Genomic DNA, 19,243 nt, shown 5'->3' on the forward strand with positions numbered 1-19,243 from the left:
ACATACTTTAAACACCTTGGAATAACACCAAACTCACCACATTTCATCAAAATATAATTCTGATGACAATAATTGCACTTTAGTTTGGATTTTTTTTCTCCATTGTGCACAGATTGTCCACAATCTAATCCTGTCTAATCCTGCTAATCTCATATGCATATGGCACCTATGCCTCCTGGCACTGTAGATGGATTTGGTGCCAGCTATTTGATTTACATGTGTGATCATCCTGTAGAAATCGCACCTTAGCATTTGTCAATTCCTTTGCCATTGTAATGTATCTCACACCTACATCCTTTTGTTGGGATGATATTTAAGGACAAGGACAAGACTTACTTTGAGCTTCTCTCCCGTGTTGTCCTTGACACATGTTAGTGTGGTTAAAACTTCAGTCATATGTTGCTTTGAAACTGTTAAACTGGTTATTTTGTTGATACTCATTGTTCCTACGTGCATTATTGTGATGTTATGCGCTAGATAAAGGTTCTGTTAATACAGCACAACATAATGGTGACCAGGTTCACCCATTTAATGTCTAATGTTCACATGCATCGTTAAAGACACGTAGAGTGAGTCATCAGCTTCAGATATTGGCCTGAGCGTAAACTCTTCTTGAGGGCATGGTAAAATAGCATTTTGGGTATTCTTAATGAATCTAGGATCTGCAGAGTCACTACCGATCTTCCGCCGTAGATTGAAAACCCATCTCTTCAGGCTACATCTTAACAGTCCTTCCTAAAGACCTCTTCACCCCCACTACCCCCCCTGTACTAACCCTAACCCCAACCCTTGAGACCTCTTCACCCCCACTTCCCCCCTGTACAAGTTCTCTCCTGTTAATAAATAATTTTTAAAAAAAACTAAAAAAACGACTGCCAATGGCCCCTGGTGTGAGCATTGATTACTTTGTCTTATGATGACTGTTGGATAGATGATTCACTTACTTAAACAAATGTATTTGTTGTAAGTCGCTTTGGACAAAAGTGCTAAATGCCATAAATGTAAATGTAAATGTAAAAGGATCCGCTATGATCGACTGTCTGTCACACAGGGATGAGCAAAGCATTATCAATCATTATTAACCATGAAATATCTTTTGGAGTCAGATATAACGTAATGTTAACTTGTGTAGTTGGTCATGTGACCACTTGTGTGGAGTCCGCTGTATCATATCCATAACCGTTTGAAGTTGTACTTGGGAATAATTGTATGTCTTATTCTTAACCCGTCCTCTATTTTTCAGTGTTTTATTTCCAATTCTTCAGCACAATGGAGCAAAGTCAAGTTGATATTTTTAGAAAATGTGGCAAGTTTGGTGTTAAGACATGTTTTCAGAGGCCTCAAACTTGAATGTTCATGATAAATTTGCAAATACACTCACCAGCCACTTTATTAGGTACACCTGTTCAACTGCTTGTTAACGCAAATATCTAGTCAGCCAATCACATGGCAGCAACTCAATGCATTTAGGCATGGAGACATGGTCAAAACGACCTGCTGAAGTTCAAACCGAGCATCAGAATGGGGAAGAAAGATGATTTAAGTGACTTTGAACGTGGCATGGTTGTTGGTGCCAGACGGGCTGGTCTGAGTATTTCAGAAACTGCTGATCTACTGGGATTTTCACGCACAACCATCTCAGAGGTTTACAGAGAATGGTCCGAAAAAGAGAAAATATCCAGTGAGTGGCAGTTCTCTGGGCGAAAATGCCTTGTTGATGGCAGAGGTCAGAGGAGAATGGCGAGACTGGTTCGAGATGATAGAAAGGCAACAGTAACTCAAAGGTTGGTGGTGGTGGTGTAATGGTGTGGGGGATATTTTCTTGGCACACTTTGGGCCCCTTAGTACCAACTGAGCATTGTTTAAACGCCACAGCCTACCTGAGTATTGTTGCTGACCATGTCCATCCCTTTATGACCACAGTATACCCATCTTCTGATGGCTACTTCCAGCAGGATAACGTGCCATGTCACAAAGCTCACATCATCTCAAACTGGTTTCTTGAACATGACAATGAGTTCACTGTACTCCAATGGCCGCCACAATCACCAGATCTCAATCCAATAGAGCACCTTTGGGATGTGGTGGAACGGGAGATTCACATCATGGATGTGCAGCCGACAAATCTGCAGCAACTGTGTGATGCTATCATGTCAATATGGACCAAAATCTCTGAGGAATGTTTCCAGCACCTTGTTGAATCTATGCCACAAAGAATTAAGGCAGTTCTGAAGGCAAAAGGGGGTCCAACCCGGTACTAGGAAGGTGTACCTAATAAAGTGTTGGGTGAGTGTATATCTCAATAATAGAACAAGGTATAAAAAATGCTTTTGAGGAATTAACTCTAATCAAGATAAGAGTGATAGGACCCACATGTCAAAAACGGTGGTTAACTGCTGAACGTTTTATGCAAGAGAATAGGAGTTGACAGCAGCATACCAAATAAGATAAAAGTATTTACTGCTTCATCTCTGTCACTGTCAAAGTCTTCTTCTTTGCTTTATTTCAGTCCTGTATTTTTTGGGACACAAAGTGTCCCACCCTGCCTCCCCTGGTCTTTTGAGAGACTTTGTAAATAATGGCCCTTGTCTTTAATATGTAATACAATATGTATGTATATTACCAGCAGAGGGCTTGGGCTATGGTTGAGAGGGGCTCAGATGCTCAGATGCTGCGCATCTTTTCATTTCCGGGATATTGCACAATATAATGATGTATATAATGGCATTATTCGGGTGCAATTTAGCTAATATGCATTTGTATTTAGGGATCGTAAATTAGTTGTAATTTAAATAGAATTATGTTTTTCGTGTAATTTCGCTTATATGCGTTTGTATTGAGCTAGCTTTATGTAATGTAGAGAGTCACTATAGTATTTATCCAATTACACATTAGGTAGCCATAAGCGCTGACAGATCATCTTATACATTTGTTGCCTCCCTTTCTTATATAGTCCACGTGGCATAATAGACACGTCCCTGCTCTTTCATGCGTGAGGTCAGGGTTTGATTTGGTGGATGTATGAGATTCGATTTTAATAATCGAGTTCAAAAGATGCTTATGGCTATTGCCCACTTACGTAGGGTGTGCATATGTTTTATTGAGTGGCAGAATCGAACCCTGCGCCTCACATCTCTATCATGCTACTCGGACTACGTGAGAAAGGAGGCAATGATGAGGTGTATATGATGATAACAACAACAAACAATCCACATTCACTCTTTTTATTACAAGATGAACGAAGGTGGGATGGTCTAATAGATGAAAAGTAATGGTTGGATAAATAGGCAGCAAAATGTAAAAAACTATCTTTGAGGGCTGATCTGAGGAGAAAACTTGCAATCGCAAACTCGGTGGAAAAATGTTTTATTTTTCAATACATTAACCACGGAGTGAGTGTCAGTACTATGTGTAAGCTATTAGTGTTTGTATTTGTGTATATGACAGGTGTATATCATGATCTGTCTATGAAGCTCAGAAAGAACTTAACCTGCCAGAGCATGCACTAATAACTGAGTGCCCAACAAGGTGGGGGTCAAGGCAACTGATGATAGGGAGAGGTTTTCATGTCTTTATATAAGCTTTGCACACTGCAATGCTAATTTGCCGTTTCTATAATTGATTCTGTAATCTATTCTTTGTTGTAGAAGAGGCCTTCTGCGAGCAGCACAAACATTGGGCTCCAAAACACAGATCCACCCCCAGAAAAAAAGGCAAAGAAGTCATTGGACAGCTTCTTCAAGATCACACCGCCACCCCAGCATCCGATTCCTCTATGCAACTTGAGGAGGCTATAGCAGCTGAGCTGAACAGCTATCTGCTTTCTCCATCCGTTGACAGTGAGGAAGATCCTCTGGCTTGGTGGAAACTTCACCAGATAAACTTCCCAGCAAGCGACTCAGCAAGCTTGCGCAAAAGTATCTCTGCATATCTGCAACAAGCTCACCGTCAGAAAGGGTATATAGCAAGGGAGGAAATGTGGTGACATGTCACTGTTCATGCTTGAAACCAGCAACAGTGCACATGCTGGTTTTCTTAGCAAAAAGCCTATAGAGAGGCTTTGAGTAAAAACATTTTCTATTTATTTATTTTCAGTTATGTTTTAAATGTATTTATGTTACATTCTGTTAATTCCTGGCTGCTGTTTTGTTCAGCTCAATCAGTTAAATAAATAATAATAAAATAGCCTAATTGGTTTCAGTTATTATGACACTGGTGTACTGCTGTTGACCTACGTGTTGGTTTATCATATCGCAAGTGAAATCGCAATCGCAATATCTAGCAAAAGATTTGCAATATGATTTTTTGGCCATATCACCCAGCCCGAATTAACATATATATATATATTCCGTCTAACCATTAGACGACCAGGTGTTACACACACATACATACATACATACATACATACATACATACATATATATATATATACAGCTCTGGAAAAAATTAAGAGACCACTGCAGTTATCAGTTTCTCTGGTTTTACTATTTATAGGTATGTGTTTGAGTAAAATGAACATTTTTGTTTAACTACTGACGACATTTCTCCCAAATTCCAAATAAAAATATTGTCATTTAAAACATTTATTTGCAGAATTGGTCAAAATAACAAAAAAACTGTGTTTTCTGATCTCGAATAATGCAAAGAAAACAAGTTCATATTAAATTTTAAACAACACAATACTAATGTTTTAACTTAGGAAGAGTTCAGCAATCAATAGCTGGTGGAATAACCCTGATTTACAATCACAGCTTTCATGCGTCTTGGCATGCTCTCCACCAGTCTTTCACATTGCTGTTGGGTGACTTTATGCCACTCCTGGCGCAAAAACTCAAGAATCTCGGCTTTGTTTGATGGCTTGTGACCATCCATCTTCCTCTTGATCACATTCCAGAGGTTTTCAATGGGGTTCAGGTCCGGAGATTGGGCTGGCCATGACAGGGTCTTGATCTGGTGGTCCTTCATCCACACCTTGATTGACCTGGCTGTGTGGCATGGAGCATTATCCTGCTGGAAAAAACAATCCTCAGAGTTGGGGAACATTGTCAGAGCAGAAGGAAGCAAGTTTTCTTCCAGGACAACTTTGTACATGGCTTGATTCATGCGTCCTTCACAAAGACAAATCTGCCTGATTCTAGCCTTGCTGAAGCACCCCCAAATCATCACCGATCCACCACCAAATTTCACAGTAGGTGCGAGACACTGTGGCTTGTAGGCCTCTCCAGGTCTCCGTCTAACCATTAGATGACCAGGTCTTGGGCAAAGCTGAAAATTGGACTCAGAGAAGATGTCCTTACTCCAGTCCTCTACGGTCCAATCCTTATGGTCTTCTGCAAACCTCAGCCTGGCTCTTCTTTGCTTCTCGTTGATGAAGGGCTTTTTTCTAGCTTTGCATGACTTCAGCCCTGCCCCTTCGAACCATCCTGGCCGTGCACTTCACCCCAGCTGCCGTTTGCCATTCTTTTTGTAGGTCACTTGATGTCATCCTAAGGTTGTTGAGTGACATTTGAATGAGTTGGCGGTCATCACGGTGAGTGGAGAGTCGTTTTCACCCTCTGACGGTCTGTAGCTTTGTTGTCCCTAATGTCTGCTGCTTGACCTTCTTCTTATAGATAGTGATGACCACAGCAGTGTTTTTTATACTTTTCCTCATTAAATAAGATTTGGTTCAGGTGATCACCTAATCAGTACATTAAGTAGAATGAGGTGTGCCACTCCTTGCCCTCAAGGCTTTTCTTCGCCAATGCAGAGCCCCAAATGGACACAACCAGCTCTTTTACAAACAATGAATCCTTTGTGACCCAATCCCTTGGGTCACTTTGGTTGCGCTTATACTACTAAAACAGCTCTGTCCTCTTGATCAGCCACTCCTACAAATGGTAGAGCAAGAGTGTATCTCCCACATATCAAAATGAATGGATTACTTTTTGTGTGTATCTTTTTTCTTTGTATGTTATATCATAGATGATCTGACTGAATTGTCAAACTCATTTACATTTATGGCATTTAGCAGACGCCTTTATCCAAAGCGACGTACAACAATACATTTGTTTAAGTAATTGAATCATCTATCCAACAGTCATCATAAGACAAAGTAATCAATGCTCACACCAGGGGCCATTGGCAGTCGTAATGCCAGTAGGCAATTTTTTTTTCTTTTTAAATATATTTTTTTAGCAGGAGAGAACTTGTACAGGGGGGTAGCAGGGGAGAAGAGGTCTCAGGGTTAGGGTTAATATAGGGGGGGTAGTGAAGGTGAAGTGGTCTTTAGGAGGGACTGTTAAGATGTAGCTTGAAGAGATGGGTTTTCAATCTACGGCGGAAGATCGGAAGTGACTCTGCAGTCCTGACTGTTGTGGGAAGCTCAAACTCAATGTAGCACTGACAATAAATTAATTTATGTTAACAAAAACAATTAGATCGTATCATGGTGTTGTTTTTTTTACACTTTTCACTCTGAAAAACACCAAAAGGCCACTTGTTCCAAATCGAAGAAGAATAGTTCTATAGCCATTAACTCAACAGCTCCACCAGCTTGACCAAGGTGGTCGGCCAGCTGAACTGGTCTTTTAAGCTGAGCCAGGCTGGTCTTACCAGCTCACCCAGCTTAACCAAGCTGGTCTACGATCTCAACCAGCTTAATACCAACTTGACCAGCATTGACCATCTTAATACCATCTTGACCAGCTCACAACAAACAAGTTGGTCTGAGCTGGATTTTACAGCAGGGGGGAGTGACTGTGGAAAAGCAATTGGCCTTGGCACACACTGCACACACAATGCACGGCGTAAGCCCCACTGTGAAAAGCTGGCTATTTACATCACAATGTTTATAATCGCACCTTGACTTCATGTGGCTAAGAGCCTGCTGAATAGGCCTCGTCTAAATTGAGATCAGAAAAGGGATAGAAATGTCCAACTAGTCTTATCATTATCGATAATGTGCACACCATGTCCATTAGAAGTAATCTGAGAAATACGCCTTTGCCTCAATGTCCGTGACTTTTGCCTGGTTGTCTTGGACAGCATCTCCCGTAGACCATGTTTATACAATTCAAATTTAGGTTGCATCCCTCATATGCAAATCATTTACACTTCCTGGCTGTTCGCCACCAATATCATTCACCGGTTCCTATACCTCATCATGGCCTGATTTCCCCTCCCATTTCTAACGATAGTTCTCGGGTTGCTAAAATATTGGTGGTGAGCTCATCGTAATTAGTACTGTGGTTCTAGTGCTTGGTACCGATGAACCTCCTTTCACCTACCAACCGCACTGTTATCAGTGTCTCCATAAATCGTCACTCCCTCTATCCCTTACCCTGTTTCCTTATGGAACATTTATAATAGTTTTTCATAACTCACTTTTAGCCTCTTTGTCCTGTCCTATGTGGAATGTTCTCTCTTGATTTGCGATAGAAATTTACCAAAGAATCTGTGTTGTGGCTAGTTGAACAGGTGGGTTGGAAGAGCTCCATTTCTCAACATATGAGCCTTTTCCTTCAGTGCTGATTCTGAACAGTTTTAATAGTCCATGTTTTTCATCTGTTGGGGACATAAAGGGAGATTGTCCTTTTCTGCTTTTCTCAAACTGGTGGATTTCCTCACCCTGACTAATCAGCATGCTCGTTAGTCCTGCATTAGGCAAGCAGGGACAAGCAACACATCCCTCAAAGATACACTAATGAAGGCTTGACGAAGTGCTGTGAGCGTTCCCTGCATCGCCGGGAAGCACCGACGCTGATGCGCTGTCTCACAGTAAGTAATAACCGAGTAAATACGTGGGTTTTCACAGAGGAGACAAGTCATATTCACAGTGATGAAAATAGATGTTTCTTAACATTTCTTTCAAAGGATTTTTCTCCTTTGCAAGAGATTACATATGATGTGGCATCAGTCGCTCCTGCATGAGCTCCAAACACTGAGACAAAGCGCGATCCATGCAGAGACCGCAGACTTCTTATCGTATCAGTTACCATAAGATATGTACTTACCTGTAAGTCCACTGGGTCACAACAAGCAGTTAGACCTGGGGTAGGCAAACTTTTTGGCTCAAGGGCCATATAGAATTTTCAAAATGAGACTGCGGGCCACAAATTGTTACTGTAATGTGAAAATCATTTGTATCCATTTATTCATGAACATGTAGCATAGGCCAGCACATGAAAGTGGATTGGTTCACTATAAACACCACAATAAAGTAAAATGTATTGGCCACAAATTGTAAGGGTAGTCCATTACATGACACATGAGAAGCAATTGTATTTCATTTTATTTATACTCATGGTGGAGACTAAAGGTCTGTACATTAAAGTGGACAAAACTATGCACAAAAGGACATCTATGGGCCATAAATGTAATGTTTTCAGTGAGTACAATAATGATTTGTATTAGCATTGATATCCTTCATGACCAGTAGTAGGCCTATGAAAGCAGATCGCTGAGCGTTGTTCAGTGTAAACACCACAGGAAGGTAAGATCTTTGGGACAAAAAATTACAGGCCAGTAATTGAAAGAGGATTGATGCACAGAATATGCCCGCTGGCACATAAAGTAATAACAATGAACGACGCAGCCGACTGCTCCATCTCCCTCGGCATGGCAGGCACTGCCCGCACCCCCCTGCCACGCCGGGGGAGACGGAGTAGTTGGCTGCGTCGCTCATTTTGGGCTGCGTCGCTCACTGGCTCCACAAATCGACCGGACCACCAGGAATACTCCCGGTCATGGCCGTAGCCAGCAATGAGGTAAAGATTTTAAGGAAAACTTTATATAACTTTATTCTTTTTTTTTTTTATTCAAAATTTTTACCGAGGTCCGACCTCATAGCTGGCAACGGCCATGTTAACTGTACCCTCCGTGAGTGAGTGAACCCGCTTGACACTTGACATTGAGCTATTTGTGCAGGCAGCCTACTGTGCGCGGTAAGTAAAAGGTTAAGGTAAAAGATAAGTCATTGCTAAGTAGCTTTCATTAACAACATTAACTAGAGCATCAATGTTGATACAGTATGCATCATTTCACTTATTTGAAGAGTGCAGGACTCAAGCAAGGCTAGCTGGCTTGAGTCCTGCAACGTTAACTAGCTAGATAACGCTAACATGTAAACACTAGCTCGTTAACAGCAAAGAGAGAGGTCAGGGCAGGCTGAGATATGTGTTCTTAAATTCGTGTTGGACGTCTTTAAAATGGAGCGCAGTAGGTTTTCCACTTGCTATCTGACTGCAATGTTCGCGTTTGTAGGGCTTAGGAATTTGCTAACGCAAGCTGGCTAACTTTATTCACTGGCTGGCTTTAATCATGCGGCATGAAAAGAACCAAAGGAATTACATTCCAAAGGAATTCGTGTTTGCTCTCAGTAGACTGTAGTAGCACGGCCGTTTGCTATATTTTCATAATAATTGCATGCATTAATTCCAACCCTTCATTCTAAATTATTATTAAGCAAAACATGTCATGTAATCAGTAAGGTCTAATCAACCTCCCTGATCCCTCCTCCCACAGAAAACAAGTCAGACAGAACATTGAGAGAGACCAGTAAGAGAAGAACAATGCCAAAAAGATTATGGCAGAATACGTTAGATTTATTTGTAAAACTAAACCAGAAGAAACCAAAGAATAGTGACCATGAGGATAGGGAGGATATAGTAGAGCAGGAAAGACAGAAGCACGGAGAGGAGGAGCAGGATGAGACCAGAGAGGAGCAGGACAGAGAGGAGGAGACCATAGAGGAGCAGGACAGAGAGGAGAACAGAGAGAAGGAGCACAGAGAGGAGCAAGATGGACAGAAGAACAGAGAGAAACAGGTGTCATTTTACATCCTTTTGATCCTGTGAAATTAAAGAATAAATTCACACAGAGCCAGGCATTTACAGATGCAGAGAAATGTTGTTTGCTCCAAAATAAGTGGGTGGCAACAGCACAGCATAGGTATCCCCATCAGGCATTTCGAGGAAAGCAGCTAAAATATAATGTCCTGTGGGAGAGAAAAAATATGACTGGCTTCGTTACTCACCTCATGAAGATGCAGCCTATTGTGCTCATTGCCTCTCCTTTAATAAGGTTAAGGGTTGCAACTTTAGCTTCACTACAAAGGGCTTCACTGACTGGAAGAACGTGATTGGTGACAAGAGAGGCATTATCCCAAGGCATAGCTTGACAGAGGGGCATCAAAGAGCCACTGAACTAGCGGAGAACTTCCTGTCTGTAGTCCAAGGAAATGAAAAGAACATTGGCTCAGTTATTAGCCAAAAATATGATGAAAAGGTTATGGCCAATCGTAAGAGTCTTATCCATCATTGACATAATCGTGTGTCTTGGTCAGCGAAATGTAGCATTCCGGGGGAGCTAGGAGGGGGAAAGTGAATGTGAGAATGGGAACTTTAGGCACTTTGTTAGTTGGAAAGCAGAATTTGATTCCACCCTAAAGCAACATCTGCAGACAGCACCACAAAATGAAAAATACCTTTCCCCCCAAACTCAGAATGAGTTAATAGAATGCTGTGCAGAGGAAGTCAGAGAGACCCTGTTAAAGGAAATAAAGGAGGCCAAGTACTTCACTGTATTAGCCAATGAGTCCATGGACACAAGTGGGACTGAACAGATATCCATATGTGTCCGCTACGTCAGTGAGGAGGAGGAAGGAAAAACTGAGATAAGAGGATTTTCTTGGTTTCTGTCTGTGGGGGGACATGCAGCGTTCGGCCTGTAGAGGGTGCTACAGGACCGTGGCCAGGGTACGGGAGCGAGGTTTTGTCGCACACCTGTTGCGAATGAAGCCTCGTTACCGGAGGGCGTAAGATGTGTGTGCCTCTGCTTTTCAGTTGGAGAGTGGCCGAGAAGACGAGAGGAAACGAGACACTCGGGCTGGAAAGTCGCAGGACGCTTGACACACGGAGACTGGAAAGTCACCAAGGAGAAAACAACGAAGTATTACTGTCCAATAAACGGGATTGATTCCCAGACCATTACCTCTGTGTCCGGACCTTGTTACACTGTCCCTTACTTAAGCAAGATGCAGCAACAGTAACTGAAGCCATTCTCAGACAGCTCACAAAGTGGGGTCTAGAGGCAACCTTCCTTAGGGGTCAAGGCTATGAGGGGGCCTCTACAATGAGTGGAAAAGTGAGTGGGGTGCACAAGAGAATCCAGGAACTGTACCCCAGGGCAGTGTACATCCACTGTAGGAGCCATGCTCTCAATTTGGTAGTGGTGCATGGCTGCTCCGACATTCCTTTAGTGAGGAACACCATGTCCATCATTGAAAGGATTGCTGTGTTCTTCTCAGCCACAGGTGCCAGGAAAGAAGCCTTGCAGGAAGAGTGCAGAAGAGAAGATGCCCAATCAAGGACAGCAGGGATCTCGTTGGCACCCGATGGGGCACCAGAGCAACCACATTATGCGCTTTTGTGGAAAGGTTCACTGCTGCACATTCTGCTTTCAAGAGCATGGAGACAGAACCAACCTCCATCTCTGGAAAGGCTAGTAATCTCCTCCATGGTATGGAATCATACAAGACTATCATTACTGCTGTGATGACCAACCATGTCCTAGGTTATATGCAGCCCCTCACCAAACAATTGCAGGCTACTAACTTGGACATCATCACAGCATATGAGGAGGCAAGAAATGTATGTGAAGTCATAGCCAAACAGAGATGTGAGTGAGGATTCAGTGCATGTTTTCGAAAAGCCACAGCCCTGGCCAACTCTGTCGATGTGGTCCCAGCCAAGCAGAGAATATCTGTGAAACAGAACTACAGGCCTAACGTACCCACAGAGTCAGTGGAAGACCAATACAGAATACATTTATTTTATCCTTTCATAGACCACATCACTAGTCAACTGGATGTCAGGTTCTCTCAAAGGAATGAGCCTGCGATGCTAGCAGCTTACCTGGTACCAAAAGCTCTAAAAAAGCTGACAGAAGAAAGGGAGGAAGAGCTGGTAGAGTGGTACCGAGAAGACCTACCAGACACAGACACAGTGGAGCAGGAAATAGAACGCTGGAGGCACAAGTTTCACTTGGTAGATGAGTCCCTGCCAACATCAGCTTTGGAAACTCTGGAAACAACGCAAATGGCCTTCTTTCCCAACATAAAATGTATGTTGAAAATATTTCTAACACTTCCAGTGACAACATGTGCCTGCGAAAGGTCATTCTCTGCCATGCGAAGACTCAAAACCTGGCTCAGAGCCAGCATGTCCAATGAAGGGCTCACAGGACTGGCGCTTATGCATGTTTACTGTAAAGTGAGAATTGACAAGGAGAGAGTTCTCAGGCGGTGGGATGCCTCTGGCCACAGAAGGATCCAGCTAGCCTTCCAAAAGGTAGTCCTAATGCATGTTGTGAAGATTAGTATACCAATATGTCGCATTTGCACTAACTAATCATAACTTATGTGTGTCTGTATCTGTTTTTCTTAATTGATGTAATTTCAGAGCCAAGACATGGAGAGGAAGTAGTGAAGAAGTGGATGTGTTGATCATGTATGCATGAAATCAACACAAGGGAGGATAGTGAACAAGTGTAGCTAGTGTGTTCTTCAACCAAACATCTCTCACACACACACACACACACACACACACACACACACACACACACACACACACACACACACATACAGCAGAGCAGGGGAGAATCAATATTTTTTTTTAATATTTATCGACTGTAAAGTTGGTAAAATTACAGAACAAAGGTCTTTTTTAACTTGAAAATCGCCATGTGCAGCGAACTTTGCCATTTGTGTTTTTTCTATGTGTTGATTCTATCACTATCATTCTATATTAGTTTACATACACACACACACACACACACACACACACACACACACACACAGAAGAGTGAGAGTAAATTATGACTTTGACAAATTGTGCAGCTTTAATAAAAGTATTTTTGCCAACAGGTCCCTCTGTATGTATTTAAGTATAGATCATGAGTTGTGTGTAGTGTATAGCTTGGGTTGTGTTTGTAGGTGTCATTTTGGTATGAATTCTGCTCATCAAAAAATGCAGGTTTTCTAGGATTAGGGTTAATAAATAGGCTAGCCATCATAGACGGAGTTCACTGTGTGTGAGCAAGACAGACATTTCCTCTGTTTATTATTTTGGCAGACACATAGCACTTTGCGAGCGCAAAAAAAAAAAAGCATTCCTACTCTGGACCTCACCTATTTCAAAACCCTGGCTACAGCCCTGCTCCCGGTGCTCCAGATGGCCAGTCCGCTACTAATGCAGGCTAACGTTACTCTTACTATGGCCCATATATTTTACTTTATGTATATATACTTTATCTTTATGTATTTTTTTTCTTGGTGAATGATACAATGCAAGAATATTACCTCCACATTTGGGTCAACCTTCCCGGTTAGGTTTGGGGAGCCATCTGTGGTGACGATTGCCAGTTTATGCCATGGTAGATTAAGTCATTCTAAGCACGCAGACACGCGGTCGTAAAGGTCCGCTCCCCTCGTTGTCCCCTTCGTTGATTTCATTGCAAGAAATTCCTGTTATTTCGAAGTTGAAATGTATTCCTCTGACAAAGATTAATAGTTGAGCGGTGTCCTTTATGTCAATACTCTGCCATACATTATTTCAAAAAGTCCCCTTCATAGAAAGATTTGGCATGCTTGGCAATTTTGTGAGCTAGTACATAACTTGCCTTGGTAGTGGATTCTTGAACGGTGGACTGTCGTGTAAAAACGTTCTGTCCAGCTTGCAAATTCGTAACAAGTGTGGTTTTACTTGCCCTTTCCTGAGGAGAAAGGTTGCTAGCATAGTTAGCATTCTTACTTGAAAAGAGGCTACTGATATTGTATTCCTTGAATACAGCAATACTGTTCTGGCAATCTAATTTTTTTACCCATTGACTGTAAGGTCAACATGAGTTATGCGCGCCATCGATATGACAGAATTTATACACTTGAGTGACAGTTAGGTGACCTCAGGCTAGGCCTGAGAGAGTTGCATACAAAGCAGCGCCATCTACCGGATATCTGTTATACAGCAAGGGAAAACTATATTTATTGACACGGAAATATGGAAGGATGCAAGGACAAAAATAATTTTAACTTTTAAGGAGGGTTCGCGGGCCAGACTAAAGTACCTCGCGGGCTGTAGATTGCCCATGTGTGAGATCTATGTATATCTAGTGTAACTGACTTCTCCTGTGTCCTACCCTTTGAAGTTGAACATACAGATATGCATTGCTATATTCTGGTTATGCCAGTTATTCACACATTCCTCCAGCTAGTTAACAAAAGACAATAGGTGAATGTTATTTTTATTTTTTTTATTTTTTTATAACATGCCTACCCCAAAAAGAAATATAGCCTACAGTATGTACATATATGTATTTTGATTTCTCAGTTTCTGTGTGGAGCTCATTGCTGAATATACAAGAAGAGCCTTTAGGTATTTTTAGAACGTTGATGATACGTCATGTCAGTAATACTCAGCAATCTCTGACACAGCCTCTAGGGGAGGGGAAACTAAAAAGGTCTTGAACCTAATTTCCTGTTGAAACGGGGAAAGAAAGATAAATAATGTTATTCTCTCTCTTGCTTCATGAGAAACAACCATTGTTTACAGTAAGATGGGAGTCATTGGATGATTGGATGTTTATTAGCCATGTTCTTATGTTCATTTTGCTTTTGTTGGGCAATCTCATTCTGGGCATTTGTCATTCTGGGCATTTGTCATTCTGGGCATTTGTCATTCTGGGCATTTGTATTGATTACAGGAACATGACAGGACAAACACAATAGACCATGCCATTCTCAAATTTAAACAGAGAAGAGAGATACTGTGTATCAACACAGAGGCAACTCTGCAGTATGAAGAAAGAATAGGTCAATCACATTAGATTTGAACCATAGATCCATAGAGAAAACTCCAAGTGGGTGACCCAATATTCACAGAAAATGTCATGATCAAGAATATAATTGAAACAACATCAAACAAATATATTGGTAAATATGTGACGCAAAATTTGTCATCTGTGAAAATCTGTAAACTGATTTTGAATGTGTCATCATCATCATTATCATCCTCAGGCTTTGCAAGTAGAGAAAGATGTACTTTGAGAAAGGTTGGTAGATGGTGAATGAGTTAAAGAACAACAAAAAGAGAGAGAGAGAGGAGAGAGGAGAGGAGGTAAATAATCCAGAGGTCTGCTGGGTCAGGGTGACTCATTTCAAACTTCATTAATTGTGCATATCTGGGACAGGTTGCAGGATACAACCTCAGATCCCACTGGTGGAGACTAATGAAAAACATCCTGTTTCACCATGCTGCCATGCATTGTGCCTGGTTCTTTCTCTTGCTCTGTCTCTCTCTCTCTCTTGTTCTCTCTCTTGCTCTGTCTCTCTCTCTCTCTTGTTCTCTCTCTCTTTTCTCCCCCCCTCTCTCTCTTTCTTTCTCTCTCTCTCTCTCTCTCTCTCCCCCCCATATCTCTGTCTTGAACACATGCACATGAATCCACATGCACACACACACACACACACACTTGGAGCTCATGCAGGAGCAACTGATGCCACATCATATGCAACCAAAGGAGAACATGTATTTGAAACGGAAAGAGCAAAATGTATTTCCAATGAAGAAGAATTCAGTTTAGGCCTGTTAGAGGAAGGGGACATGTCGCTTGCAAATGTTTGGTAGCCACTGGATTATCTAATAAGGAGATGAGCCCCAGGTGTATACTAATTGACAAGTTTTAGTGGTCTAGTTAAGGCTGGATTGTGGACCGGGCCAGTGGGGCCAGTGTCCCGGGGCCTCGGACTGCCAGGGGGCCTCCAAGCCTCAGGCCGTGCGCAGACTTCCGAAGGAAGTTGAATGCCAGGGCCCTCAGTGCGCACAGTGCAAGCTGACCACTAGGCCCCTGGGTGCTTATAGCTTGAGCTGACCACTAGGGCCCCACAGACCCCTCAGCGCTTACAATGTGAGGGCCCCTGGGCCCCTTGATGTTTAAAATGTGAGCTCACCACTAGGGCCCCCCAGACGCCTCAGTGCTTACAAGGCGAGGGCCCCCAGATCCCATGGTGTTTAAAACGTGAGCTGACCACTAGGGCCCCTGGGCCCCTCAGCGCTTACAATGTGAGGGCCCCTAGGCCCCATGGCGTTTATAGAGTGAGCTGACCACTAGGGCCCCTAGGCCCCTGGGGTTTAAAGCGTGATCTAACCACTAGGGCCCCTGGGCCCCTCGGCACCTAGCCCGAGCGCGTCTCAGTGTTTTATGGTGCAGTCAGCGCAAATAAAAGAAGGTAAAGCCAAGCCTGGAAGAGAGAAGGCATGCCAGCCAGATAGCGTGGACCAGAGGTTACTCTAGTGTGGGTTGTAGTGTCAATCATCATGACAGCACCAGTGAAGTCACAGAGCAAGATGGGAATAAGTCAGGCTGTGTTCACAGATTCTGTTTTAACAATTATCTGGCATTGCAAAAAGCAGTTTTTTTGGACCAAGCTCAAAAAATCCATTGCTAACTTCGCTCACGGGCTCAGTGTGAATGATTATTTCAACCTTCATATTATGTTAATGTTGTGCTTTGTACGATATGTACTTTGAATGCCACACCACGCACATCCTGTATTGTCGCAGTGATCAAGATATTGACTTTCATTGGTGTACACTTGAATCAACACAGAAAGGAGGTAGGTGAACCTTCCTCTGATTTCCTCTAAGTTCCATTTCTACAAAAACATTAGCATCAATTGGCGCTGCAATGCTGTATTATCCTCGTGGGACAGGTGTGGGTGCAGGCTTTTGTTTTAGATAATAACATGAACTTATTGATTGTGATTAATATGACTTTAAATACCTTTATAATGATAAGTAGGCCTACGCCATATGGGTTTCAAACCCGACATCAGTCAAACAGTTCGGGACACAAACGTAAAGCTTGAAGTCTATTTTTTGATGCTCTCTGTTACTCCTTTAGCACAACAGATATGTAGAAATCAAGTGTTATTTGCATGTTACAGTAAAACGCACTTGCTCCATTGTTTACATTCTGTTGGTGGCCCTGCTGTGGCTGTGCATGTTATTGAAAACCTGCTCCCACATCGGCCACCTGTGGATAAGATTGGCCAGATTGATATTTCACACCGGGCCATTGCACACTGACTCCAGTGGGTCAAATAACATTAAATGGTTGTTAATCTTGAAACACACTGCCCTTGTACAGCATGCACTGAGGTGTTTCCTTAACTGTAATATCTGACATTTTGCCTGTGTAATATATCTGATTAAATGATGTCAATGTTTATTGCCATGTTTGTAGTGTTATGTTTAACCAGCTGATGCTGGTTTCACAAGGTTGTAGCTGACTAACTCCCCATGCTGGTCAATAGCTGCCATGACACTGTTGATAAAATACCATCAGTCCGACTGCACCAACTGCAGTGCTAACATCAACACAGCAAATGTAAACATGCTCAGGAGCATCATACAGTAGACTAGACTCAACACAGAGAAGAGGTAGGTGAACCTTTTCTCTGGCTCATCTAGTTGTTAAGTGCCATTTCTAATCAAAAGGAAAACACTCAAAATGAAAGCAGAGGAGCCTCATACATACTGTTTATTATTAAATGTCACAATCACAAGTGTCGTTGGAGATCAAGTGCACTTCCATGGTGAGCAGTGTACTGTAGGCAAGCTGTCTGATTGGCTGAGAGAACCGATACAGTACTGTATGTACATAACACTGAATATGATTCAACAATAGAGGACAACAATGGGTGGACAACAAGATAAAAACACTTAACATTCTCCATGATTACTGTTGTTCAATAAAAATACACATCAATAAATACACAAGTGAAGCATATACAATGGCATAGTTAATATGCACGCTTTTTAAGATTAAATGAAGATACTATTTCACAATCATAAGAGACATGTTGCATTCATAAGTTAAGGTGAAACACATATTTGACATTCTGGCAGTGTTTCATACATGCAGACTGTGAATTTGAGAGATTATCTATTTGGCGTGATGTCACAATGTCAGTCAGAAACTGTGGAATTGTGGAATTTCACTTCACAGAGTTGGACATACAGTTATATGAGTGTATTTTACCTAATACAAGTGCTTAATTAAGAAATAAAGAACTATTACAGCCAAACAACCTACTTTTTTAATGTAAACAGCTGGTCATTTAACCTCAACCTCTCACCTCAAAAACACTCATGGAATGGGAGTAGGAACCTTTAACAACCATTAAATGGTTTCCTAGAAATAACCTAGTCCTAATAACCTAATCCACACATTGAGGACTGAATAGATTGGCAGTGTGACTGTTCGAGCTGGGTCAAGGTCAGATGGAGGGAGGGTGGGAGAGATGGAGGGAGGGAAGGTGGGTGGGAGGGATGGAGTATGGAGGGAGAGATGGAGGGATGGAGGGAGGGAAGGAGGAGGGAGGGACAGAGGGAGAGAATGTGGGTGGGAGGGATGGAGGAGGGAGGGAGAGTGGGGAAACTCATCTCTGCTGAAAGTTCCTTCACTCTTCACTCATTCACACCCTGCTTACCTGAGCAGACACCAAAGTACCTCCCCTCCAGAACCTCCCCTCGGCCGCCAGCGTCTTGTTGAGTCGGCACAGCTGGCACAGGAAGCCCTCGTTGGGGCCGATCTCTCTCTTCTGCCTCACCATGGCAACAGCGGAACGCACGTCCATCCTGTGGGGCAGCATCAGGTAGGCAATGACCAACGGGGGTGAGCGACTGTAGCCCTCTCTGCAGTGGACGTACACTCTACCTGGGGTGGGCTTGGTGGGTGTGGGGGGGGGGGGGGGGACCAGAGGGAGCAGGATCAACTGCATTTAACCTATTTTTTTTGGGTCTTAGTTGTTGACATTTAAGATCACATCGCTTTTCCTGTGTGTGTGTGTGTGTGTGTGTGTGTGTGTGTGTGTGTGTGTGTGTGTGCACGCGTGGGTGCGTATGTGTGTGTGTGTGTCTGTGAGTTAGGAGCATGCTTCCTTACCCTTCACATCCTTGTGAGCCAGGGCCTACAGCGACTGCAGGGAAGGCTAGTGGAGGTAGACATCGGAGGACGGGCTCATTGTAATGCATGGCACTGAACGATGAATAGTATCAGTGTTCGATTTCTACCTCCACCAGCTTCCCCTGAGCAACTGGCTGTAAGTGGGTGTGTTGCAAATGATACCCTGTCCAACACACCCTAAACAGGGGAACATGTACACCTGGATTATGAAGGTGCAGGCTGGCAGAACGTGGAACTTTAA

General features: G+C 42.7%; 1 protein-coding gene across 1 annotated transcript in view; it reads right to left on the minus strand.

The window, feature by feature from the left end:
• The window catches only part of scg2a (secretogranin II a), a gene marked incomplete at both ends in the record, with an annotated part of 34,234 nt that extends 15,417 nt beyond the window's left edge, over positions 1 to 18,817 (minus strand). Inside the window, one exon of the mRNA XM_083694693.1 lies at positions 18,527 to 18,817. Coding sequence (XP_083550819.1) covers positions 18,527 to 18,817 — 291 coding nt within the window. The remainder of the gene's footprint in view (positions 1 to 18,526) is intronic.
• Between the last annotated feature and the right edge of the window lie 426 nt (positions 18,818 to 19,243).

The sequence above is a fragment of the Argentina silus genome, assembly GCF_951799395.1.
Source record: "Argentina silus genome assembly, chromosome: X".
Taxonomy (NCBI): Eukaryota; Metazoa; Chordata; class Actinopteri; order Argentiniformes; family Argentinidae; genus Argentina; species Argentina silus.